The sequence below is a fragment of the Clinocottus analis genome, unplaced genomic scaffold, assembly GCF_023055335.1.
Source record: "Clinocottus analis isolate CAN_PGR_092001 unplaced genomic scaffold, fCliAna1.0.p SCAF_20, whole genome shotgun sequence".
Classification (NCBI taxonomy): Eukaryota; Metazoa; Chordata; class Actinopteri; order Perciformes; family Cottidae; genus Clinocottus; species Clinocottus analis.
The window spans coordinates 13,391,269-13,418,750 of record NW_027175932.1 but is presented as its reverse complement, the minus strand read 5'-3'; the positions used below and the strand labels follow the sequence as shown (position 1 = coordinate 13,418,750).

Sequence of the window (27,482 nt, the reverse complement as noted above, 5' to 3'; positions counted from 1 at the left end):
GCGTCGTCTTTTCCGGATCGATCCCATCATCGATTGCCACGTGGACGACAACACACCAGAAATTCTTTGAAACTGATTGATGGCTTTGCACCATCTGGACTATAGAAATACTTGTGGACAGACAAAAGGAGTCACTGGTGCCCTTTCTAACGAGCCCGCTCACACCTTCCAGTAATATTCACTTTATGGATCAATAACCTCTCCGAGTCCCACTTGTCCTGCAGTGCTCATAATGTTATTCAGCCATAATCAGACACAATGGATCCCGGTAAGGTTATTGATTACTTGGAATATCCTGGTATTTATAAACAGGTGAGTGCGGCGCTGTAAAACCAACAAGGCATGACAGGCTTCCATGCACCATCTGACAGGCGGCACTGTGCCATACATACGAATGTCCTGTTTACGGGCCGGACTCACCGCGGAGCCAGAGAGCCAGAGAGTCAGGAGCGTATCAGCATTGCATGCACGAGCTGGTGTCTGGTCTGTGAGAACAGATTTGAGTCCAGTTATGACGGGGACGTTTGAAGAATTCATTTTCAAGGACAAAAAGAAGGAATCAAAAGACGGCGGGTGACAGAGGCCCGTCACAGAGAAGACGCCGCGGGGGAAGCGGCGAGTAAGTCTGCGTGCGTTTGATGCAACCCACTGTGTGTGTGTCTGGAGAGGGGAGACATGTCCGTCAATGTGACTTCATCGTGAGCGGACGCTGTCGCCCAGGATGGCTGCAGTTACCAAACGAGGTCATCCACAAAGCTGCCGTGAAGCCAGCCGGGCTCGTTCCTCCATCGGCCCCAAAGAGCAGCTTGATGCAACAGTTTCACACACATGTAGTGTAATGTAATGTCAGGGATTATTGTCCCCTTTTGCGCTACATTATCTATCCATTCTGAAATCGTTTTTCACCTGAAATCCATCAGGCAACATGAAAAAAAAACATAATTTTGGGCCGTCCAACAAGCACTTCTGATGAAGCGTACAGGCCTCGCGTCTATATTTTCCCTCAACATAAAACTATCAACAGATTAAAACCAACAACGTATATATCTTCTCTGTTAAAGACACACATGAGCCACACTGTATTAGTGGCAATCATGACAATGAACACACACACACACTGTCGTGTGATGTGACAGGTCAAACTGGGATCATCTGGGGTGTCGTGAGGATACAGGCGGACCCCACAGATCTGGATTAAAAGCGCTTTGGAAGTCACTTAAGTCACATTTTGTCTCTTGTCGCCTGCCCCCCGATCAAAGAGAGACGTAATGGTGAGGAATACGTCGGCAGTCAACTGACATGCCAAGATGGAGCCACAGAGGCTTCCTGTGTGAAGTTTAAAGAGCAGCTGCCGCCGAGCATCTCAAAGGAACGCACCGTCAACAAGACAAATTAATCTTGTCCTCTCTCAGCTTTTGTGGGTTCATTTGAGAACAGACAATATACATTTTATTTACCGTTCAATGTTGCGTTATGTCTGGAAGTGTCCTGGAGAGTACTGATATTTATTTACAGGGAAAATAGAGACAAAGCTCTGAGTCATTCATGTTAACATGAAGAGCAGTTAAAGACGTTCACTGTTCAAACACAAGGAAACATTTATTTGTGTGCAGGCCCGAAGACAAATTGCACATTACGCTTAATCGGTGTACTTTGTAATTTGTTTTGAATCATTATCTTTATTTTAGCACTGAACTAGTTACGTAACTGTTTAGAAATTATTCAGCGTTTTTAAAGCAATATCTTGCAGATATTACTTGACAGCCAATTTGCTAATTTTACAATCTTCTCCATTCATGCCACTGTTTGTTTGTTTTTAAACATTTATGACCATGTGATTGCTACGTGTCATCACTGCAGCTCCTCAATACAAGTGACCTCATATTTCCTGCTGTCAATCTAGAAATGAGCACCTGCTAAATGTCAAAAATATACACGGCTTTCCATTCTGACTCCTGATTGCAGCGGCGTGAACATGTTGCATTTTGAATGTAACTGGGACCCTCAGCCACCGCTTCAGTGTTTAGAGAGGCGCGCTGCTTCCTTCCAGCAGCGAGCCGTCCATGTGTGGGACAGGATGCCGTCATGCGCACTGCGTGTAATTGAATTAGCTCAGCGCTAAGACAGGAGAGTAGCCGGAGCCACGTGTGCTTTTGACATTACGCGCTGGCAGTGTATCTGAGCGGCAACAACTGGCAGTGAAACCCAATTCTCCACGCGGCTTCTACATTTAGACCAGGAAACGGGGGGTGAGAGGTTCAGCGGTTATAAAGCATGAAAGGCTGGAGACCGACAGGGCCGCGGCTTTACATGTCGGTTAAACGACCCCGCTGAACCCGGGGCGCCCACTCGCATCATACATACGCCGTTGTTGTGGAGATACAAAGAAACCACACGAGACAGTTTATATTTTTGTTTTCTTTTAATGGAATGTGTCTTTTTCGAGGTATGAAAATAGATCTCACGTTGAAATAAGAAATTGGACAGTGGCTACAAAGGGCACGGCTATAACTGTGTGTGTAATGAGGGCAACAGGAAGGCATGTCGAAGAAGCATCGCACCAGCCGCATTAGATAAAGGGCACAGCTGTGTGGGAGATGACAACAACACCGAGGCATGTGTTGTGTGGTTGTGGTACACTGGCAAGACGGGGAACGCACTTTCCAGCCAACAGGAAACGGCACGAGCCACAGCGAGGTGACGTCACCTGACAGGACCACGTCCCACCATCGTGGAAACAATAACAGAGGAAGACGTTACCCGCCACCTCCCGTCAAATGCCCTGTGTACATCACCACCTTCACTTTCACAACAGTCACATTGTTACGCGTGTTCATTTTCTCCTGGAAAAAACATTAAGAGGAAAAAAGCATTTCATAACTTCCAGTACAAAAGTTGCCGATTAGAGACATAGTTTTATGAAGCGTCTGAGCTGCTAGAGACACACATATTCTGATTGGTTGTGGTCCATGTTAGTGGGAGGGGCCAAGAAGAGCAGTGGGATGCATAATTACCCATCATGAGAGGATATCTTACTGACTAGCTAGCTAGCACAGTAGCTAACTTACCATAAGTCAGTTAGTTAGCACTTTAGCTAACTAAAAGACAGCAAGCTAGTTAGCACCATACAGTCCATGGTTAGCACAAGCTAACTTACAATAAGCAAGCTAGTTAGCACAGAAGCTAACTTACAGTTAGCAAGCTAGTTTGAACCGTAGCTAATGGCAATAAATTGATGCAGTTTATTCAGGCAGCTATTCGTACCATTGACTCCGGCTGACAACTGTTTATAAACCACGTCTGTATCTCTTTCAACATTTAACAAAGTCAAGGTACGTCTCCTCTTTTGTTTTCATTGCCAAGTAGTAAGCTGGGCCTACTGGTTTCCTCCATCTTGTGGTTTCAGAATACAGTATCAAGCCAGAAAACAGCTGTTATTGGTCCCAACCCAACACGATTTAAAGCAACCAATGAAATGTCTGTCGAGAGCGGTCAATTCAACAAAAACCCAACTGAGCGTGTTACTTGCTCACCATAAAGACTCCACTCTGTAGCCACTGAAAACAAACCGAGGGTAATTATCTGGTAGGCTATCTCACTAAGATTTAAGACTCACAAAATCAAGATATAGCTTAGTTATTTAGAAATGCTGGAAAATGATCGATGTACACCATGAAAATCTAAGATGTCAAGTGGCTATTCATAAATTCAGCAAACATGCAGTTATCCCATCATATATCTGTTGTATTCAGTATATTCTGAGCTGTAACACTGCACAAGAGCAAAATCATAATGAAATGGTTCTTTGGTTCAGTTGAAAAATAAAAACATGATTAATGACACATTTTACCACCGATGAGTTGATCTGATTAACCTACGGCAACCATCCTAAAATAACTACATGTAACCCTTGTGTGTAACATGTGGGCTGAGAACCACCGATCAAGCATTTCTTGTTCCCCTCTAGCAACAAACACACTAAACATTCATCAACAAACAGAACTTTTGTTTTATATAGAAAATATATATACATCTAATAAATAAGGGATAAACCCATCACAACTGTTGAGTACAGTTGTGTTCCCACATGCTTTTTGTCCATCAGTCTTTTGTGAAATAAGTCTTTGTATTGAAAAGGGGACGCTGGTATGTGGACACCACCGCGTGGAAGAGGAGTTCTCCTGGAGTGGAGGTGTGTGGAGAGGCTGCAGGAGAGACTCTCGTCGATATTCATCCTCCAGCCGAGTGTCCAATTAACCTGCGGATGCAATCAATTAGACAGACTGCAGACTGATGGGGCCGAGGCAGCGCTAACGTCACTACAAACACAGACTCGTTATCAAGTTTCTCTACTTTCTTCATGTGAAAGTTTTGACTGAGAAAAGCATTCCTGTATCACATAAGATAAATAAGCATGTGAGTGAACGTGGAGAACTGGATCAAGACTTTAGAAATCACCTCGACCCCCCCTCTTGAAAGAATGTTGATCAGACATAAAAAATGTAAGTCTTTAACATGTTCCATTTGATTTAGTAATATTTCATCCATTTAGCTAGGTGTTATGGACTTATTATGTCACGAGGCATTTATTTTACAATTTAATTGATTGAAGTCTAAATAGACTGAAATCAGCTTAAAAGTACACTTCACATGTTAATTAAAACAACTTTTAACATTGCTAAAATCCCCAAATTTTTGTAAAAATGCAAAACTCATGGCCTCAAACCTCAGGTCAATGTCCATGCTGCTCATACTACAGTGAAGTGGGATCCATAATCATGAGAACAAACATGACTCAAATATGTATCTTGCAAAGTCAATATGGAAAGGGAACAAGGTTGTTTTTGCCCCCAATGTCTCCCTCAAAATCAAAAGCCATGGCAGCACCAGTGTTTCCACTACTTTCTTCCACGATAACAGAATAATACCACATTGTTTCCTCAGTGTGTCAACATATGACCATGTGCCACAGAGAGCCACCTGCATGGACACAACGTAGCTTACGTGGAGTGGAGGACTGTCATCTGGCTCTGGTTTGGCACATATACATTTGGAAGTATATGTCTGTGCGTGAACTTAAACACGTCTGGGATTCACCTGACCGCCGAGGATTATTGCGCGCAATATGCGCGTCTTGACGCAACGTTTGGAGTTTTCAAATGCTTAAACTTTAAAACAGCGGATTTCCAAACGCTCAAATATTGATTCACTCGAGTGACTCTCATTTGAAATGCTTTATATATAGACATATTCATCTTTCCGTTGTTGGTGTCAACAATTAGGACACGTTTAAATAGATTAACCTCCGCGCGTAAAAAGCCATGTGTCCCATGTGTTATGGATGAGGGGGAGCCCTTGTTGTATTAAATATCAAACCTGCCTAGGAACGGATACCAAGCACACTGTACCTCCATGGGGGGGACGTGTGGGCAGGCCTAGCAGAGGCTGCCAAACTTTTCTTTACGCCAAAGTAAATCCACATTTTTGTACGATTTCGTCCCCCTCTTGCCAGAATATTCACTCGGGGTTTGCTCAGTGAGGGAGCACTGGAGCCTGAAAGCAGACGTCCTCGTTCTTAACACATATCCAGGGGTTAAAAAAAAAACTAATCGAAACTCGGGTCCTTCATTTGCAAAGGGATTCCCAGGTGGTCCCTGGATCTGGGGAGCGCCCTCCCCCCTGCCCCGAAATCTCGCTTTGTCTTACCCGCTATTGGCGCACCAATGTCCGCGGACTCGCCGCAGGTCACGCTACGTTCGGCGAGCTGCGGACCGTCTTGTGGCCGGGCATCTGGCCGGGCATCTGCACGAGCAGCTGCTGCTTCTGCCGGGTGGACTTGACGGCCAGGATCGCCTGTCGGTTCTTGTACTGGACCATCTGCAAGGTGATCTCCGCGTTCCAGCCCTCGTCCTGCGGGCACCTGAAGTCGATCTCCTTGCCCTCCGCCATGACCACCGTGAAGTAGACGTACTTGCCCTTGCGCTCCACGCAGTCCACCGTCTTCATGTTGGCGAAGTGCAGCTCCTTGACTTTGCCCACGTCGTGGTGGTGGTGGTGCTGGTGCTGGTGGTGCTGGTGCTGGTGGTGCTGCTGCGGCTGGTCGTGCTGCTTCGGCGGCAGCAGCAGCACGCCGTCCTCCGTCAGGACGCAGTGCTTCTTCTTCCAGAGCTGCAGCAGCCCGTCGCTCCGCTTCTCCAGCAGTCCCTCCTTGAACACCTTCATCCCGTTTTCCAGCATCTTCAGTCCGGACGCTTCCGGCTTCCAGCTCCCCGGGTGCTGCGGGCGGGCGGGCAAGGCGGTGTATCCCGGAGCAGGAGCAGCAGGCGGAGGCATGAGATGCGGCGGTGAGCCGCGTCTGGGTGTAGTGAGAGGGGCTGTCTGTCTGGCTGCTGGTCACGGAGTGTGTGAGGGGGCGGGAGGGGTCTGCACCGCCCCCCTCGGAGGTACCCTGCCTCCCGACTGCACACAACTCCAGCTCGATGATGATGAGTTCATGTATTAGGAGGGCACGAGACACAAAGCAGCAGTTGAGATGACTTATACTGCGAGTAGTTTTGAAGGAGCATGTTCACCTTTACGAGTACAACGTGTGAAGTACACACTTGTTTCCTCATTGGATACTTCATCTCCATTCCGGAGAGGTTCTCTACCTCATTACAGACCTCTTCAGGGGAAAACAGATATGCGGGTTTGTGTTACAATATGCTGGTGCTCTGTTCATCTGTGGTCCATCGCTTGATTCAAACACTGGAAGAAGCCGTTAAACTCTTTGTATGCTCTCAGCACATGTACATAACTCTGGTCTTGTATTGAAGTCTTTATGCAATAAAAGTATTTCACCTGAGTAAAAGTATTTGAATACTTCCATCATTGGTGCAATCAGATTACAATGAAGCATCGAGTTTGTGTTTGGCCTCCAATGAGCAGCCTGGTTTGTACTCTTGTTAGTGACGAGACAAACCAACAGATACTTTGAAACCCGGCTGAAACCCTGTTGAAGCCCTTCACTTATGAATGCATCACCGTCTGGGATGAAGTCTTCTTGAACATCAGTGTGGTGGCGATGTGGTCATTTCACTTCTCACCATATCCCCACAGGTCAGGAGCATTTCAGTGTAGGCGAGGTGATGGCGCCCTCTTCTGGCTCAAGAGTGCAGACTCACTTCTTCAGGCTACTGGGCCAAAGGAGCAGCATGTAGCGAGTGGCCATATTTAATTTAGTAGAATTATTTTGTAAGATACATTTACAAGTGTAATATTTATAAAATAGCCAATCACCCCTACTCATAAACACTAGTTGTGTTAACCCCAAGACCAGAAACACACACAGAGCACTTAACAAAACAAGTCAACCATATTTCACATGTTTAACCAATTTATTCATGAACATACACGTACGGTTATTGAGTACATTAGTATTTTTGTAGCATAGCATTTTGCCTTGACAACAGCTGTTCAGAAGGACCCGACAGGACCCTTCACGTCCCCTCCCCAAATCACCAGGATGTGAACTCTGCAGAACGAGGGAAACGCAGCGGACACGACGCTGCCCAACACAAGCGACGCTCGGCTGTTTCACAACTCAAACACAAAGGCATTGAGAATCAGGGGAAGGTGGGGAGAGGGGGAGGCAGGCTACGGGTTTTTTCTCAGCCCTCCTACCTGGCTAGTAAGTATTGCTCTGACGCGCTTCCCTGTGGCCTTCTGGGTAACAAAGCGAGGAGTTTAGGGTAGGGTGGTGGTTCATTGGCCAGCAGGATGGCCTTATCACGCCCCTCCCCTCCTGTCACAGTGATTAAAATGAACCAGGACCTCAGGGGCTGGGCTGAGGGAGTCACCTGACCGGTCACGAATTATTGAGGTAAATGTGATAACCGGATGAGAGGGTGGGGAGGGTGAACCTGACATGTCTACAGACACTTAAAACTTTTCCCCTTCGCTGTGCTACATCTGCCCAACCCTGTTCCTCCAGAGCCTCTCTGAACACACCACGCGGGCCTGCCCCGATCGGAGCCCTTAAAACCCAGATGGCACGAGGTGAACCGTCCGCAGAGCGGGTGTCAAACAAAGTGCTGCTTCCAAGGAGTACTCGAGACAGATAACCAAAGATGGCACGCCACCGGTACACCACACAAAAGTACAAAGTGCTATAGAAAAGACAGCCACGCCACTGCGAGCCTGCGGGGAACCTGAAGCACTGGGTCATCGGGCCCGAACTGGCCGTCCCACCAAACCGTCTCGGCCTCTTGCTCGTTTTAAGAATTCTCTGGAATGTTTTTAAAAAAAAGAGACTCGACCAGGTCGCGCCGAGCCCTGGGAGCGACCTGCGGCGGGGCCGGAACTAACTTGATTTTTGGCTCAATTTAGACGAGTCCGCTCCAGCTGTTGGAGAAGCGGACTCCGCTTTGGAGAGCGAGAGGGTCGCCTGACGGCGCCGGGCCAGTCCGCTCACTGGAATGTATGGAGTGGAAAGTAGTCGCGCACGAGTGAAGCAGGACGCGGCCCAAAAATCACAGATTGCGGCTCCCATGGCGAGTGAGACGAGATAAACTGGAAAAGACACTCGGGCTGCAGCTCGGCCACCTATCCTCCGTCACAAGAGCTGGAAATGCTACAGTGCTTCGGCCCCGCTAAGAAGGAAAACAAGTATCCACCTGGGACGACCGGAAGGGAACAACCTGGAACTTTGGTAGGAGGAAGAGGAAGAAGAAGGGGACGAGGAAGAGCGAGGGGGCGTTGCCACGACGCAGTCTAAACCACAGCTGTTGTCTAAGAGCAAATACAACAAAAGACTTTACGAGAACCCAAACTAGTTTTTAGCAGTGAAGAAACAAGTTCATGCTTTTCAAGGGACATTTTGTTTTTCCCTGTATTCTATCTATTGTACAGAGGAGGAAGAGAAGGAAAAGAAAACTGGTCTAGTAAAATACTATGTATATCGAGCCACGCAGCTCCCAGTATTATACCATGAGTTTTTGTAACAAAAATCTTGAAACTTTTTTTTTCTTCTTCAAATTCTCTACCAAGAAAAATACAAAACATTATAAGGCGGTAAGTAACTATTTTTTTGTTGTTTTTTTTTTAGATCTGTTTTTTTTTGTTTTTAATTTGAGAAGCCGTTAACAGTGCAGTTGATCCTCAAGGAGGCAGCCAGACCGGGCTTCACTGCTGCTTGCACTCAGCTGGGGGGACTGCATCCTTCTGTAAGCAACCACAGGGAAGAGGAGGCGGTGTTAGATGAAACCACGACACACACACATACACACAGATACACACACATACACACACAGAAAAGCCAATTCAAGACCTAAAACAGTCAAGCTGCACTGAACACATCTGTACATCCGACTATGGAGCCGGTCCCTCGATGCTAAAACTTGTGAAAACGTGACGGTGCTGGTTCCTACAGTTCCTCAGGTGAGACCCTCGCCTGCGGTGAAGCCACACTGCCGGCACAAGGAGAGCTAGTTACCGTTAGTCCTGCAGGTTACTTTGAGTTTTACTACGGCGCGTTCACGCTCCAGTCAGTAAAAAATAGATTTGGGCTACGGTAAATGATGTTAACGTGGTGCGTTCAAATGTGATCTTGTAAAGTGTAATTCTCGGCGACAAACTTGAATAAATAAAATGTGATCTTTTCACAGTGAAATAGAGATAGTGGAGAGCGCCGTTTGCCTTCCTAACACTCGCTCTAAATGTTGGTTTGGTTTTAGTTTTTGAATCCAAGTATTCAGAAACAGAACGGTCTGGAAGGTAGAAGGAGGCGACATGACGTCGTCCTGGGTCAGAGTTAAGCAGGACATCATATGGCTCTAAACACACTGAAGGAAAAGATAAATACATACTTTAATGTTCCACATTTGTTAAAATATTCAAACAGATGTGAGCCTTAGAATACACTGGGATTCATAAACTCCACTGTTAGCGGTCAGACCGTAAAGAAGCTCTTTGTTCAGTGTATACTTTGAAGGAGATGCTTTTAAAGCTCTAGTGTAAAAGCGTGACGAGATATTTTTGGCGCTGCTGCTACAATCCACGTAAACACCTCGACATGGCCTCAAGCCGCTGGGCTCAAATCAATTAGCAGCTAACAACGAAGCGCTGGAGTGAATCCTGTAAAGAGACGCTGCATACGAGCAGCAGAGCAGACACTTCTGAAGGTGATGCACTCTGCCGCTGCTCCCGATGCCGCGCAGACGCAGCAGAACGTCACTTCAGCCATTTAGTGAAATGCGTTTGCTCACTGATGAACTTCTGACAGTTGAGTCTGTGGACATTTAGATGTTAAATCTTGTCTCTCACACTATGATGTCGCGCTGCTGGAAGAGTTTGTGTTGTTTTTATCTGCTGCCAATAGAGACGAGTAGTCAACTCTCAAAGTAAGAAATCACTGAAAGCACAACGGACCTCAATTTAATGTGCAACATTATAAAACATTACATGTTCAAAGTTAAAAAATATGAATCCTACTTTTCAATAATAAAATGATATTAAAAATGCGTTTTCTAAAACGAGTAGTGTGCACTCGGGTCGCCTGGACTGTGCATTACTTTGCGTAAAAGTGAGTCTGTCTGCAGCATACAAGCTAGCTTACTAGCCAGCGAGCTGGTAGGCTACTGTCAGAGAGCTGCTGACCAACCGGTCGGGGGAGAACCAGGCGCTGCTGCAACACAAGGCGGGCGCAGGGCCGGGAGAACGCGGCGGTGAGGAAGTGAGTCATGAGCGTCAGATGAGTTCAGACCAGAGCGCCAGAGTTAAAGAGCAACACCTGAGACGACATGTGACTAGCGAGGCAATGTTGAAGTGACTAATCACGCACATCCCTGCGAGCAAGCTATCAAGTTTCTTAAAAAACGAATGAAGGTTGACGTTGATGTCACTTTCAGAAAGATAAAAACATCTGGGCCTATTGTAAATGTGTGCAAGCCGTTTCACATCACGGCCCTGCACGGCCTTTATGCCGTCATTACAAGCAGATCTATAGAGAAAAAGAGTGAATGCTGAACAGATCTAATGTGAACAGGGACGAGGATAAAAACAATGGACCAATGAGCTTTTGATGGGTTTTAAAGACACACATCCATAAAAAGCAGAATTTATGGCAGAAAAAAAAATCCTCATCCTGAAAGAAACTCAAAACTCGCCTGCGTTTGTAAATGGATGGAGTTCAACACAGTGGAGGAACAAAATAAAGGGGGAGGGGGCTGGACTAGCTTCAACATACAGAAATACAGGTGCAAATGCAGGAATCACTATGGGTTAAGAAACCAACAACAAACCGGCGGGTTAGTCACTCGGGAGGGTGCAGCACGGCGGCAGGACGGGATCATGAGCGGGACGTGCAGAGAAATGAAGGAAAAGCAAAAAGCAAAAACTGACAGTGGTTGAGGGGGGGGGGGGGGGGGGTGATGGTAGTAAGCTGACAATTCACAAGCTGTACCTACCAGGATAGGGTTATTTTTCTACTGTCACCACTTAAACCTAGTGAGGAAAAATTTAAAGAGTAGCTGACAAAAGATGCCAAAGTGACTGGAGATGAAGCAACATTAATGAATAGGAGAAAAAAATAAAAGCATAACTAGCAGAATACAGAATGTCAAAGACGTTTTTGTTTTGGCAAAGAAGCAGAGGCCATGCTTGTTTACGAGCTGCTTCAGTCTGGGTAATGTTACTTTAGTTACTTTATTGGTTTGGTCTATGTGCACGGGGAGCATCTTATGCTGAACTCAACTTGCATAGCTGCAGTTTTTCAGCTCCATCGCCTCCTTCAGGAAGGCGGTGAAGCGAGTGTCCAGGAGAGAGAGAAGCCATTATTTATCAGTCAGTCAAATGGCAGTAAACCTCTGCAGGTTTGTACTTCATTCAAACCAACTACTTGATTTTACATTATGTCAAATACACAATGCATTGACTAAGGCTGAAATAAATATATATTGAATATTTGTCTGTAACATTTCCCTTCTCTATAAGGCAAACTGGATCTGTGTGTTGCAGAAGGTTCAGGTTTTAGTAACATGCAGCAGTCGGACTTAAAAATAGACAGTTCACCCCTCAAATACATCTTTGTTCTTACTTGTAGTGCCATTGATCACTCCAGGGTTGTGTGGTTTGCTATGTTTTTGCATTGGATTCATCGTCAATAGAGATGCCAGTCTTCTCTCCAATATAATGGGACTCTGCTGGATTTACCGTTAGACACATAGCTGGTGAGCATTTTTTGGCACTTTGAGCACCGCGAGCAGAGTGCCATTCGATTGGAGAGAAGACGTCTACAGCTGCTGTCTTATAGCACCAAGAACCCACACAAAAGCTATATATATTACCAAGTAGCACTGCAGGTGGGAGGAACAGTCCGTTTTGTGTATTTCGGGGTGAACTGGCCCTTTAACTGACTGGTGAGAAGTTATTCCGAGGAACAGGCTTTGGTTAAGAAAATGGTGAAGAGGAAAAATATCTAACGGGAGGGTCTTATTGTGCGTCTGGAAGCCAAATCAAGATCACGACGACAAAATAAAAGCTGAAGCAAAACCAAAAGCTGGTGTAAAATGAGATGCATTTGACAGTATGTATTCTGTATGTTGAGATTGACAGCCGTTCTCTACCTGCAGCTCTGCGGACACCCGTAGGACACGGGGGGGGAAGTCATGCTCAACGTGTCTCACTGGGACATTTAAAAAGGTTCTGAGAGATCACTCGCAGCTATCAATAGCCGACAGTAAGAGCCGCTTCGCTTTTTGGAAAGAGCACCCTGAGGCAGCCAAGTTGAGAACGGCTGAGTAAGGTCTTTATCAGGACACCAGAGATCTTTAGGGAGGGAGGGGGACGTGCGAGCTCACCTTGGGATCGTAGTCGGGGTCGTTCTCTTCGTCAGCCTCCTCCTCTCCCTCCTGAAGACAGCACAGAACGGCTTTAGACTGCTGGGCTTCCTCGACGCGCCCACAGTTAACACATATTCATATTTAACCATTGCCATACGATAACTGTCCACAAATAGTCTCACCTCATCATCTGCCTCCTCGCCCTCCTCATCGTACTGTAAAGCACAAATGTAAGGATTAGCTGGTAGACAGCATTTGACGAAGAATTGAGCAGCATGTCATTCCTTAAACGTAAAGAGCAACTTATCCGCTAATCAATCCTCAGTTAAAACCGCGGGTAAACCGGATAACGAGGGCATCAAAGTGGAATCAAATTTAAAAACGAGCACATTCGGTCATTGAACCTTTAGCCGTGCTTTGTTAGCGCAACAAGCCGGTGCCAGAAATGAACCGCTGCTGCCGGCAGACCTGCAGCTGGTTAGCTCGGCAGCTACAACAGCAACGGAGTCAAGGACACGACGAGGAAGACCTGCCAGCACCGCTGATGAAGATGCGAATGGAAACGCAGTCGCGACACACTGGGATGAGAAACGTTTGCTTTGGATGTTTAAATGGAGCCACTAGAGAACTAATAACACTTGACATGATGCAATAGTTTTATTTGTAAAATGTAATTTCATGTTTCCTGTTTATTGGCACGAGATGGAGATGATCTTCAGTTTTACAGCCTATTGTGACCTGTGGTCTCTGTTCAGTGTTTGTATAGAAGTTCACAATGACAACAAGTAACCAAAGTCCTGTCAGGTCTTTGGAAGAAGAAACTGATGATTATTTAGGTTTTTCCTGCTGTAACGAACACAAGTTTGATTGCTAAACCACAGTGTTCTGAACGCGACTTGTGAAAACCGTTTTATTACTATAACGCCAACAACTAATGGAACCATTACCAGCACATTCCCTACAACTCGTGGCAGCAGCAAAGACAGCAGAGCCCGTTCCCCTGACAGATATGATGTAGTCAAGCACAGCCTGGAGAAACTGGTCTATTCAAAGTGCTCCAGTAGACATCAGGTTGAGCTAAAGCTAAAGCACACTCACGTCATCATCGTCGTCCTCGATGGCCTCCCCTGTGAAGTAGAGCACGGCCCGAGGAACAATGCGCTCGCGGATGAAGTGGCCGATCTCAAAGTCTGCAGCCAGGACGGCCTCCGAGTCCTCGTCCTGAAGACAGACGGCCAGTCAGTTCATTCAGGTTTAAGACAGATGCTCAGGGTCTTTAGGACTGGTTAGTCTCTTTTTTTTGATAAAAAAAGGCAAGAAGTGATGTCCAAAACATTCTGGTCATTAAGATAAACGGGAAATGTTCAAAATACCCAAGAACACCAGATTAGAATTAAGATTAGAAGCACATTTTTTGCTTTTGTTGCTTCAAGCTGTTGAAAGCTAATACATTACAAAGAGTAGAAGTACAATGACTTACCAACTCGGCTCCCTCTGGAACTGTAAACAAAAGGCAGAGAGTTATTTAACTGATCGTCTGAGAATCAACTGGCCGTGGTCAGTGACTCTTTGTGCTGCGTCGTCTTACCATCTGGCGGGGTGAAGAAGTTGAAGAACGAGTCGTTGGGGACCGTTTTGGTGACCGTCCTCACCGTGCCGCGGCCCTTGTGCTTCTGTTTCTTCTTGATTGTTTTCAACGTGACGTTCTTGCCCTTTGTCCACTCGATCGTGCAACTGTGGTGAAACACGAGCAGGAAGCAAGGTCAGCGTCAGAAAGCTGAAGGATGTCTGGTGTTTCATCTCGCTGGTGAGGTTGTAGAGGCAACCCGTTAGAGCGAGGCAGGGCATGCTTGTTGAGGGAGTGTTTTATTCAATATAGAGGCCAGAAACCATAACATGAAATCATAATGCTCCTGAAAAACCTCATCTCCCGTTGGAAACCAAGATCACTTCAGTATGAACATGAGGCAGATTTCATTAATGAACAATTGGAGAAATCTTTGTTTTGTTTTTTAAAAAAAAGTTAATTATTGTCAAAAAACACAATATCACTGTACAAATAATACTTATTTAGGATTTGTAACCCTTAAAATGATCATTGCCATCAACATACAAATTATGGAAAAATGTTTAGCCCCCAAAAATGATCCCATGTGACTAACAGAAGAGCAAACTGAACATCAGGCTCTCACCCTGTGCAGCACATGATCTCTGGCCCATCGAAGGAGAAGGGGTCGGTCTCGTCCGGCTCGGCCCTCATCTTGTAGGTTTTCGTCAACAGCGTGTTCGTGAAGAAGTCGTTGGCCTCGAAGAGGAACTCTAACGTGAAGCTCTGGGGAGGACCGAACCAGATGCGGTTACAGACGGGTCAGCGGGAACCGACGGCTCCCAGACACTCAACACCGGGCGCGCTCACTCACCATGGGCTGTCCTGGATCCGAGAACTTCACTTTAATGTCTTGTAAATGTTTTAGGATGGGTTCATCGTGTTCCTGTGGGGAGAGAAGCGCCACGGCATTCAGAATCAGTACCACTATGTCAGGATCGACGCTGCAAACCCATGTTCTACACAACTTGGCCAGCAGGTGGAAGCAAAACCTGATTTCCCCCCCATCACATATGCAGCCTCCAACCCATTTTCCCTGGACGAGCCTACCTGCAGCATGTCACTGAGCAGGTCCACGTTTTTGAAGACAGTTAACCAGAACTCCGGGATGCCTTTGGGGTCCTCCTTTTCCTCGTCCTTCTTCTCTTCCTCCAACTTGGCCTTCTCCTTCATCTCGTCCTGGTTGAGGGAGACATTTTCTTTTACAAAAGGACGCGCGCTCGGCCAGGTTTTTTTCCAGGCGTCATGCATTATGAAACTAGGCTCGTCGCCACCCACACCCACAAAGACGGCACTCTGGGATTATATGCAGGAGCAAGGGAACCAGCTCCATAATATTAGATCACTAAACTGGTTTCATATACTTTTATTTCTGCTTTGCAATGCAGACGTCTGATATCGATGCTCGTGATTGAATCCCACGTTCTTCCTAATTAGCTGCATGCCTCTTGGGGGAACAACGCTTACTCAGTTCTGGATGAGACTTTGAGGTACGTGCAGGAAACAAAAGAGATGAGGCCAAGTGCTCAGGCAGGGAGCATGCAGGTGTTTAAGTCACCTGTACCTGCTTACTTACTGTCAGCTCTTCCTCCTCATCCATCTTCCATTCACACTCCTCGTCTGTCGGCTCATACGCTGCTTTCACTATGTCGCTGCGCTGTAAAGAGCAAGAGGAGGAAAACATTTAGACCGGGCCAGTTGCACCCAACTGGCGCACATTTCCAGAGGGTTATATCGTCGTCTGAAGAAGGGAAATCATAACACAAGTAAATGGAATGAGACACCAAGCGGGAGCCGTCTCAGCAACCAGAGAGAGAGAGTCTGCTATTCTTGGGAATGTTCCAACCTCTTTGTTTACATGAAGACAAAACATATTTCATGCTGCATTTGCGACAAACAACGCAGTTAAGTCGACTTTACAAAAAAAAGATCCAGTAAAAGTGAACAGGGTCAGCCTCACTTGGTGAGGAAGTAGTGCACAGTCATGCGTGGGGCTGTACCCGACAGGTCAAAGATTAACACCGAAACGCTAACATTTTGAGAGTCTTGGCCTAAATTTAAAGTCGTCACGTCGTGTAACTGGATGCACAGCAGTACAGATCAGCACAAACATGGCAGCCCGCTCAGGGTAACAGATGCTGAGGAAGAGTGCACCAGTCATGTGGCGCACCACGATGTATTTGACGCGCATTGGAACACGGATACACTCTTAATCCTAAAAGGTTCACGAATCTTTTAAAAGCAAACCGACGTGTGATGCCAATCGTTTAGTTCATGCTTTGAGAAAAGCATTAACTGGGTCTCAAAAACGCACAACCAACAGACAATGACGTCGGCATTACAGCAGCATGCAGAAAGCGTACGGGTGACTTACTTTGTCGAAGAGGGGCTGGTAGAGGGCCGCGTACTTTCTCTCCAGTTCATGGACCTCTTCGTAGAACTTTGCCTCAATGTGGGCACATTTGACCTGCAGGTTCTTGAGGGCGTTCACACGTCTCTTTACGACCTTCGGTAGGCTGAAGGGAGGCAGATATGAGAGGACAACAGATGAGAACAACCCTGGAAACATCCTGGCGTAAAGATCAGTTACTGTTATGCATTTCACTCTGTGCTTTTGCTCGGACAATTTTGAAAAAAAATAATTTAAATAAAAATCACACTATGGGAATCATCTATAGATTGTACCAGTTTAGGTTTTAGATTGGAGAAAGAGCTGCACAAACTTTAAAACTTATGTTGTGATCATGCGTTCCCTTTGCTTCTCAATATAGAAACGCAGAACAAAATGTTGTTAATGTGCAGCAGATAGTCGAGAGGACTCTGCCTCAGAAGTTAATGAGCTCTGGAGCAGAGCAACACTCTCAGAGCATCTCCAATAAGGTACACAGCAACAAACAAACCATGCCAAGAACAGGTCGTATTGAGATTTCATTTAACAGCAGCGTGGAGGAGGAAGGCAGAGTTATTGGTTTATACTTGAGGTTCCTGATGTGCATCATGTAGAGAGTTCCACAAGATTGTGCATCTTCTAAAACTCGCTCTGGGCCGAGTGACTCCATAGCAAGAGAAGCTCTATATGTCCGACAGACACCATCGTAGCAGGGGCCCATTTGTACGGCCAGAGACCGGGAGCTTTTATTGCCGTATACATCTTCTCCCGTCTCATCCACACAAAGTATGACACAAACATCCTCCGGTTGGTGAAACGACAAACATATAGTAGCCCAACACTTCAGCTAAACCTTTATAGACAATAACATTTAGTATAACTGGTAATGCATATGCTCAGCCCTGGACTACGGCAGGATAAGAGGCGCTACATTTCAGCTCCGATGCCGGTGGGCCTTCTTCTCTCAGTAACATCAAACCTGTCTGCATCTCCGTCTATGAGTCACAAGACTGTGCCGTTAAAAGAACAACTGGTTTTAGAAAACGTGTACCAGGGGAAGTTTGTGTGTTTTGTTTTTTAATCTTTCAGATAATGTTTTAAAATGTTGTCTTATCTTGCTTGTGGATAAAGATTGCACACGTCTCTGTAGCATCAATACGAGCCGGGGCACTATGGCTCACGTCTCATCGGTGTGAACACAAGTTCAATTAATTCATATGGTGTGCTCAGTGTGATAAATTAAAAAACACCTGCACTATTCTGGCAAGAGGATGCGTGTCCCAAGTGCTGGGATGTTGTAAACTGGTTGATTTGTTAGTGACTGCCAAATACCTGACAATTTGATCAAAGAGCTCGCTGATGGTTTAGGTGAGAAAAAGATCAGATGCACACAAAAACATTCAGGAGAGCGTCTCAGACCTCTGCTCCAGCTCCATGCTGTGAAACAAGCGTGTTAGCCACCTTAAAGAAAGGCAGAGCTAAAAAACTAAAATAAAACTGTTCAATTATATGCTATATTTACAATATTCCACCAGTTTACCTCGCTGTAACACAACTTGTCTGTTTCCACTGGGCAACAGAAACAGTTGTCCGGACTCCAATAGAAACGGCTGAAAACTATTTTTTAAGTGAGCTTTGTTTTCAGCCTCAAATACAATTTGTTGAAGTCCTAACCCACCTTATCCCTATGGCGTAATTTGGGAATCAGGCATGGTTACCGGCACATTGCTTTGCTGCTGTGCCGGTAACCATGTCTGGTTCTCAAAACTGTTTCTTAATTCTCAGTGAATCTAAGACAAGAATCTGGAATCCCTAACAAATTATTTTTTACCCTTTTTAACCACCTTTGTGGCACCAAGTGTCATAAGATGCAGTTGGGTCACCAACTGCTATGGAAAGAGTCTCCCATCCTTTGGTGTGCTTACAGACACTGAACTATGCTGCAGCTGGTTCTGCGTAAACAGGTTCCAAGCTCAAGTTATCGCCCGTGAGAACAGATCCCGTCTCACCTCTCCATGTAGCCTGACGGCGAGCCGTTCAGTCCGTCCAGCCTCTCCTGCAGAGCAGCCAGGATCTGTGGGTTCTGCATCATCTGCACGGTCAGCTGACGCGCTGAGAACACAAATGCACAGTCAAAATTTTAAACGAGTTAATTCATACATGCATGCATAAGAAGGTTGTTACAATGATTCAGGTTTTCACAGAGACTCAGGTGGGAAATTTGATTAAAGAGCTCAAAAAAGCAGATTCATGTTTAGGACAGGAATCACAGGTATAATAAGGTTTACCAGTGCGTGTATGGACACACGAGGAGGAAGTCAGCAATAAGGAGCGCTCTTCGTTTGTGCAAGTGGACAGGTGACAGATGGTACAGTCCAAGTGTCCGACACATTGCTCGCACCTATCAAAGCTCAGCCGCGTCGCTGCTGGCAGGCGAGAAGATTAAAGAGATTGGAAGTCACTTTTCTCTGTTGGCACATCCTGCGCGTGTTGCCTGGAACCAGCGAGCAGAGATCCGCTGTTCAAGCCTCTGAATAAATACACCTTTACTTGACTGAAGTCACACAACGCAATCTGTTGCTTTTTCGGAGGCTCCATCAGCGGGCACGGGGATAAAATGCTGAGACAATCAGTGGGATTGGGCACTGAAGTCTTTTAAAGTAGGGCCCTAAAAAAGGTTACTGCGCTCATTCATTTCTTACGTTCTCAAAAAAAATAATTAAAAAGAAGAATTTAAGCATGCGCCTTACGCACTGATCTACACAGGCCGGTTGCATTTTGACCGTTTGTGCTCGCGACCAATTCCTGAAGGTACAGCTATGCTTTGTAAAAAGGTCCTGGATGTTTTTTAGGGTCATGAGACCACAGACACTCTACATGTTTCATCACTGGTCTTAATTGATGTTACTGGTGTGTTTCAGGTCTGACCAACAAGAACTATCATCTACTTCTGGATGCTACATTCAGTGTAGGTCAAGGGTGTGATAACAGTGAACCTGACACCTTACAGGTGGAGTGTGTCCCTTTTTAATTAAAATCACATCTGCAACACTGAATACACTTGAGGATGGGGTTGGGTGCTGCTGAATAATTTACACTGATGGCAGCAGGTGAAGCTTCACCCTTTCCTTCTAAACAATGCACTTGCATGCATCTTATGAGCAGGGCTGTGATTTGCGGTTCCCTTTGCGTTTGCAGCCTGGATGCGTGATCGGGTGATGGTGCGGGGTTATTAACGAGTTTGCGCTGCATGTTATTGTTGGCATGCTGCAACTGCATTACTCATGCGTTCATAATCTCCTGCCTCGTGTAAAGCTTTGCAGAGAGTGCGCTCGCTATGAGCGATCAGTCGCAGGCAGCCAGAATGAGCCTCCTTTCAAAGTCTGGCCTTTAAAAGACTATTCAAACTTGTTATAAATAGACAAGGCCAAACAGCCGTCTATTCACAATGAGCCGGGAGTAGGCAGTTATGAGAAACTGTCTGAATCATTTATTGGGCGTCAAAGGGATGAGTAAACAGCAGCGAGATCCCAAAATAAAAACGGATTAGTGCCTCTCAGCTCTTAACTACAATTCTAAAATAATTAGTCAAAGTCATTATAATTCTGCTCAGTTTAAGTACCAGACAGAGACAGAGTTCAGATTGGTACGATGCTATTGGAATAACATTTAGAAAGATGATTTAGAAGATTTCATCATCTACGCCCGTCCCTCTGCAGTTTCATTTGCATTTAACGTCCTACCTTTGCTGTTTTCATCTTCTCCCGTCTCTTCCTCTTCCACATCCTCCACGTCCTCCATATCTGCAGGGTCTATCTCAGCCTGGTCTTTGCTGCTCGGGGGACACACGGAGGGGGAGGAAGACAGAGGGGAAGGTCAATAAAACGCAGACACATCACACCGAGTGTGCAGAATAGAATCCACACCTGCCACCACATATACTTCTGTTTTTTTTAGAGTCAGAGTGAAACAAAGTAGTGCGGTGTACAATTATTTGGGGAATTAAAAAAAAAAAACTAGGCGTTTTATCTGACATTTAACACCCTCTTAAATCTGAAAAAAATAATTGCTTGGTGAAAATATAAAAGAAATTAAGCTGGGAAACACGTTTAGTCCTAAATTACCCAAGGAAAACTCAGATTTACAACTGTGCACTTGAACAGGATAATAAACAATAGCTGCAGCCTACTAGCATACCTAGCTCGAGGGCACATTGGTTTATAATGACAAGAAGAGTTCAGTGTTATTTCCTGCCTGCAGGCAATGAGCGGGTTATCAGTTTTTTTAATATTACAATGCTAATATCCTTAAAGAGATGCCATGCCAACAGTAACTGCTCATCCTCGGGTTCACACTCAGGATGGTATGTTCGGTATGTCAGCACTGTTGACATCATTAGCTCAGTTGGCACCGCTAGCTGTTAGCAGCCAATGGTTGAGGTTGAGAGCCTCAACCTTTGGCAGACTTTCCTGCATGGGTTGTAGCTGCTGCAGTAGTGGGTGAGTTGTTTTTTCTTTTTCCCATGAAGCTACTCCAAGCACTGAAACATGACGCCCTACTTTATAGATGCAGTGCAGAGTGCACAATACTGAATACGACACGACTTCACCAGCATGGCCTCTCATCCTGCTGTCAGTCTGCAGCACAAAATTAAAATCAATGGCCAACAGGGGCGAGAGAGAGGGAGCAAGATGGCATCCATCCCTGCGTTGTGTGACAGCCACTGGAGCGACAGTCCTGACTGAAGGATGTTAAGGTCACTCCCTCCAATGTTGTGAGGCGTCTTTTGCAGGCGTGCGTTTTGTGTGTTATGAAGGTGGGAGAGCCCAATGCGCCGCAATTTGTGTGTTCGATCGTGTTGTCCACCTGACCTCGCCTCAAAATCTGTGATATGACAGCAGGTCCTATCCCTCAAACTGTCACAGACCCTAGTGACCAACTACAGGCAGCACAGACCTCAGACCAGCAGAGGAGACAAGTGGTTCACCCACAGTAGCACTGGCAGAAGATGCACTTACTTGTCGATGTCTGCCATCTTAGCTGAGTGTGGAGTGATGCTAGAGAGAGAGAAAGAAGGTGATTAGTTTATAAATACCGGAGGACACAAACTAATTTATTTTGACTTGCACATGACTGTCTCCATATCTGGGTCAAACAGCATTTGCAAACAAGTCCTGATGCCAACGCTAAGATGGTACAGGGGCAATGTTGAAGTTATCAACACTTAATGACAGGTAAAAAAAACAGCCACAGAAGATTGGTCTAGTCCCAATTATTGATGCTGCACTCAAACTGAAAGCATACAGCCACTCCTGTATGAACCCTGCACGACCAGCATAGGTTAGGTTCTAGTGGTCGACCTGTTTGATAAGGTTCTCCCCTCCATTACAAGATAAGGGTATATTGTTGAAAGAGCCAGGCCTATGCCCAACTGGCAGAGCCCTCCGTGTGTCACACTTTACATTGAGATGAATCGTGATCTGGCCGTTCTCTGCACCGGCCTTACTCGACGGTTCTCGTAAGACTGGTGCAGAAGACGGGCTGATCACGGAAAGGGAAATAAAAACGAGCGTTGCAAGTCATCCTACTCCTGCAAACCACTACTGTGCGTGTGCACTACTCCCATCTAAGAGGAAATGCATAAAAAATGCATACAAAAAGAGGAAACCTATGCAGCAGTCTACAGCACTGCACCGACAGCCTGCATCCAATTAAAGATCATGAACAATGCGATACTCATTGAGATCGTTTCAACGGTGTCGTTGGTATATCATCATACCTGTGACAAAGATTACTTCAAATGTTTTTAGCACAAATATAGATTTTTTTTTAAAGTCTGTCGACCCAGATAATACAAGACAATACATGTCTCCAGGCTGACTGTTCACTTCAGTGAGAATAAATGATTAACTGCCATATAAAAACATAAACCTCCGTAACAATTACCGGATCAAATTCACAGTTTGATTATTGTTGGGGCTGGACATAGATGCTGTAGGTCTTCACATGGCTATGTTAGGTTTGGATTGTATTAGCTAAACTGGCTTGCATTGGGCTTACAGCTAGCAGCTTTGCTATTGTGTACAACAACAACCTGAACCATTGTATAGTAAACATCAACAGAAATACAAATATCTGTTTGAAATTTAATACAATTAATATTTGAATGTAATTTTTGGCCAATGTTAACAGACTTCGTACACTGAGCATATTAATTAAACTGACCGTGTTTGTACTTTCAGTCTTGTTTGGTAAACTGGTTGTTCAGGAGAAGAAAGGCTGATGCAGATGAAGTTAGTTGTATAAATAGAGAGGAGGAAAGTATTTTGTCTTCTGTATGTGAAAAAAACCCAAGCAGGAGATTTCAATTTCAGTGTTGTTGGTTGCTTAATAAAGTATTGTATGATATCCTATTAATAAACAGGATGACAGGTAGTACAGTTTGATTAAGTCCACCTTAAAATGGGAAATATTAACATCTGGACACTCATCTCTACTGCACTTCCCAGCTCCAACCTAAAAATCAAAAAAGAATGCTTAATTGTGTGTCGACTGTCATTTCCGTAAGGTCCAGACTATAGCAGTGGTCCTTAATCCTGATTTGACTGCCATTTTACTGCTGGTTTGGCATCCAATCGAGCCTCTAATTGCACTCACCTGTCATCCCGGCTGTAAATTGGCCCCTATCTGATGGCGCCACTTTACCAGCAGCCCAAAACTTCAGAATCTCATGCGCGATCAGAAAATCAACCACTGAGATGCAAACGTGTTCACAGAGCTAAACAATGTACACCAAAACCCAGAAGAAGACTGATATCCTTTCTGAACAGCCGTCATATCGTCACCATCTCGCTGTACATTTGCTGGCCTACATTTCAGCTAAGACAGCATTATTCAGCTGCGGAGACGATGTGACAGTTCGCTCAGCACAGTACAAAGTGGCAGATCAAACCGTTTCTTTCTCCATAAGGGGATAACTGATGAAGAGAGCAGGCTGTGTGTCGACTCAGATTTATGGCTTTAATCATGTCCCAATTCCTCTACGGAAAGCTGCATTCTGTCATTTATCTAAAATGGAAACGCACTTTAAAGCTCTCACTTTGTAGTCAATGGTGCAAATGAACAAAGGCACACATGCCCCATATCACACTGCAATATCTAAGAGTAAGATGACACCCACCACCATCTTGTATCCTCTACTCTGCCAAGTTATTGACGGGAAAGTACTGTAGAAAGCTTTTAGCAGCAGCACACATTCTTCAAATTTACTGTGGGTGCGCGGTATAAATGTGATGTAATGGTGTCTGAAGTTTGGGTCAGTGCTTAAGCTTCATAATGGGCACACATAATGGCAGGTAAACGACCTGATTGGTTAGGAGTACATTCCTGCCAAGTGTCTGGAACACCAGCACACGTTTAGATATCGCCATGCAAACATTTTGTCTTCTCATTTCAACGAAGATGCTCAGTCGATAACACTCACATGTGATAAAGTGATGAGTCATGAAAGTAGACGCATCTAAATTTATTGCTGCCTTGTTAGGGATGCAAGTACCACGCATGTACAGAGAGACCTTGCCTTCATTTCACCCCGTCACAAAAAGCCACCAAAACACAAAACAGTCCTATCTTTTTTTTCCACATCTGTGATAACAATGTTGACTACACGTGTAACGCACCGGCCCTGCGGACAGACCACACGTGGTCCCATTAGTTTCTGGAACTAGTCCTCGCCTACTAATCCTGCCCCAGCGACCACGTGTTGCACGCTCAAGTCTAGCGAGCCATCAATGACTGACCCAAAAAAAAAAAAAAAAAAAAAAAAAGAGCCGGGGTGGATGCCCGGCCGCTCACTCTGACTCTGTAATTTCAACAATTTACATCGGTCCGAGCGAGACCCTGAGACTAGTGAGACGTTTACCGTCCGACGTCAAACCACCAATTTCCGCTCGCTCCCTCCGCAGACAAGCCGACCCAGAGGCTAGTGAACCGGCTAACTGTAGCCGGCCCGCCCGGTCTCGTCCGTGCACCGCCTCGATGGGTCCGGCTACTTAAAAGCTAGCTTATGTGCTACCAGTTAGCTTGATGCGCACTACCCGGGCTGAGCAAGTGGGAGGACCAGTTTCGACAGACACGGTGCCGGGGCGCGACAATACGGGCCAGCCGGGAGGAAGCGGTGTCAACGCTCCGGTACCGCGGTCCAAGCAGCGCTAGCCGTGTAACGTCACCGGCTGTCGGTGTCAAACCGGCGCTTTAACGGTTCCCCCTCAAGCTCCCCAACAAGAGTACCGTCCTCCAACAAATAAGGTCAAGCCCCCCCCCCCCCCCCCCCCCCGCAAAAAAAAAAATACAAGATACAAGACACGTGTCAACTAATTCAGAAAAACGTTCACAATTACGGCAATTGTGCGACGTCATGTCCTCCCTACCAATGCAGTGATTGTCATACCAATCCAGGGGACGCGGACATGCACGCCAACCGCCGTTTCATTATTTTCCTAATCGCGTGTGGCGGTAACACACATCATGGTGGAGCCTGTCTCAATGGCTGCTGCCGCTGTCTGCCTCCACTAGCCTTAGCAGAGTGGAGCAGTCTTCCTCTGCCGCCGACGAATCAAGCAGCGGATTTGCAATTTAAACTCGTGAAACGACGCGTGAGCTCGGGGCGTTGGCGTCGAGGCCATTGGTGAGTCCTGTCCCTTACCTTCGCTGTGTGGCCGGAGGCTGGACTGGTGAAGCGGCGCTGCGCAGTGAAGAGGTCCCGGGGAAGAAAGACTCCGCTCCGATGGCGGTAAAAGGGAGAGAGATCCCGCCGCCTGCGCTCATATACATCCGACGTCATCACGTAAACCGGCAGTCGCCGAGGCAACGCTGTAAGTGGGCGGGGCAGCGCCGAGGGCGCCCCTATTGGGGGGAGCAGGGGATGGTGGATCATCATCAGCACCACCATGATCCTCTTCCTCTCATTGTTGAGCGCTCCTCTTCCTCAACTCATTCATTATTGTCATTATAACCATCTTGTCTTCCTTCCTCATCGTCAATTTCCCATACCATTTCATTTTTAATCATCATCATCATCATCATCTCATCTCGTTCAGCATCGTCATCATCTCACCCTCGTCGCAATATTCTCATCTGCACCAGCCGCTCCATCATCTTCATAATCCACCTCCTTCCCAAGCAGCAGCCAGCGCCGTCATCCTCATCATCACAGGCTGATGTGAAAGCTCACCCTCATCATCCTCACTGTCACCCTGATTGTCATAGCTGTCATCCTCCTCGCCAATTTCATCAGCAATAGCAGCATGATATTTATTAACATCCCAGTCCTAATTATTTTAATCTTCCTCAGCCATCATCATCATCATGTAACACTTTATGGCAATAACAACCTCCCCTCCACTGAATGTTACAAATGTTGACTTCGGAAATACCAGTTTGATTTCAGTTAAATCTCATGGCCATCAACAGATTATATCAAGTCACATCAAATCAAATATTAAAATCTAAGATCCATATCCACAGCTCCACAAATGCATTGTGTTGAACAATCTCGATGCCATTATTGTGCGTCATGTTATTATCTGATTTCATTTATTCAGCCTATGATGAGGAACAGTGTGGACCTGCCAAAAATGTAAAAAGTCATTCAAGGTGTTTTTGTGCATTCTGTGTCATTGAAGTGTTATCCAGGAGAAGACTTTGTACTGCCAGTACGAGGGGAGCTGCTGCACCTCTCATGCTGATGATGGATACCGTGATTATTGGCACCTGCCTTAATGCTGTGCCACCTGTCGGCCTCCCCGGGGATCGACTTGGTTGTAATTACACTTACAGCTCGCTCTCATCTTTAATTTGTTGTGCTTTATTGTGCTCGTTAGCCAAATGACATCAAAACTATGAATTTTATTTCTTTTTTAATTACCAGGATCATAAGCAGCCTGATTATTATTTATTCAATCAAAGTCGGAGGGGGAGTCTTATAATTCTAATAGAGCCTGCTAGACGCTGTATTGTCATAATATTGAGCCTGTGTTGATGTCGGTTAGGAGACACAAAGACTGTTAAATAAGAGCGTCAATCCGAACTGACCTCATTTCGTTTCCCAGCATGATGCACCTATAAACCTCTCCATTCCAGAGCGATTGCTTAGAGTTATTGAAGGTTACATTCTCTGTGAAAAATGGCTCACATGTTCAGGTGTGTCACAGCTGTCATTCACTGCCACCTGACTTCAAACTGCACTCATGTCACCTGTCAAAAGGAAACAAACTGACGGAGAAATTGTTGAATAAACTGATCTATTACCAGAGCTTCTAAGAACAGTCTTGTGTGTTCACTCAATGAGAGACAATTCAATTGATTTCCAGGAGAAATTTGTGTATAACAAAACATAGATGGACTCCTCCAACATCTCTGGACCCGGAACAAAGCCAGAGCCCGGTGAGGATTGCAGTGTGATTCATCCGCCAGGCAGCACCAGCCCGAGTGTTACTAACACCGGGCGTGCCGCTCCGCGTCAACCCTCCCGGAGCCATACCTGGCACGAGCCCAAAGGTCAGATCTGTCATCCGGCGCTTTCCCACAGGAGGAAACATTCCCACGTGGGCCTTCCATGTCAGAAAACTCTTAAGTGAATATTTCCCTGAGTCATGGCGAGCCAGAGCAA

At 45.8% G+C, this 27,482-nt stretch overlaps 2 protein-coding genes across 5 annotated transcripts; both read right to left on the bottom strand.

The window, feature by feature from the left end:
- Positions 1–2,393: 2,393 nt before the first annotated feature.
- Positions 2,394–6,346, bottom strand: phlda1 (pleckstrin homology-like domain, family A, member 1). Its single transcript, XM_068586581.1, is given in 3 exon segments — positions 2,394–4,258; positions 5,707–5,797; positions 5,800–6,346. Coding segments are annotated over 3 exon segments (630 nt in total). The 5' UTR covers positions 6,334–6,346; the 3' UTR covers positions 2,394–4,253.
- Positions 6,347–7,357: 1,011 nt separating this feature from the next.
- Positions 7,358–25,649, bottom strand: nap1l1 (nucleosome assembly protein 1-like 1). Of its 4 annotated transcripts, XM_068586306.1 has the most exons (16): positions 25,518–25,649; positions 21,832–21,870; positions 20,557–20,645; positions 18,823–18,925; positions 16,799–16,940; positions 15,989–16,081; positions 15,475–15,603; positions 15,239–15,310; positions 15,011–15,150; positions 14,407–14,552; positions 14,299–14,318; positions 13,917–14,039; positions 13,001–13,033; positions 12,837–12,887; positions 11,445–11,481; positions 7,358–9,201 (listed from the first exon to the last, which is right to left on the bottom strand). In XM_068586306.1, exons 1-15 carry the CDS (start codon positions 25,643–25,645, stop codon positions 11,476–11,478), a joined length of 1,314 nt encoding a protein of 437 aa, XP_068442407.1. In that variant the 5' UTR covers positions 25,646–25,649; the 3' UTR covers positions 7,358–9,201; positions 11,445–11,475. The 4 variants fall into 4 exon arrangements, with proteins under 4 accessions (XP_068442407.1, XP_068442405.1, XP_068442406.1 ...); XM_068586304.1 differs by lacking the exon at positions 11,445–11,481; XM_068586305.1 differs by lacking the exon at positions 11,445–11,481 and having other exon boundaries at positions 16,001–16,081.
- Between the last annotated feature and the right edge of the window lie 1,833 nt (positions 25,650–27,482).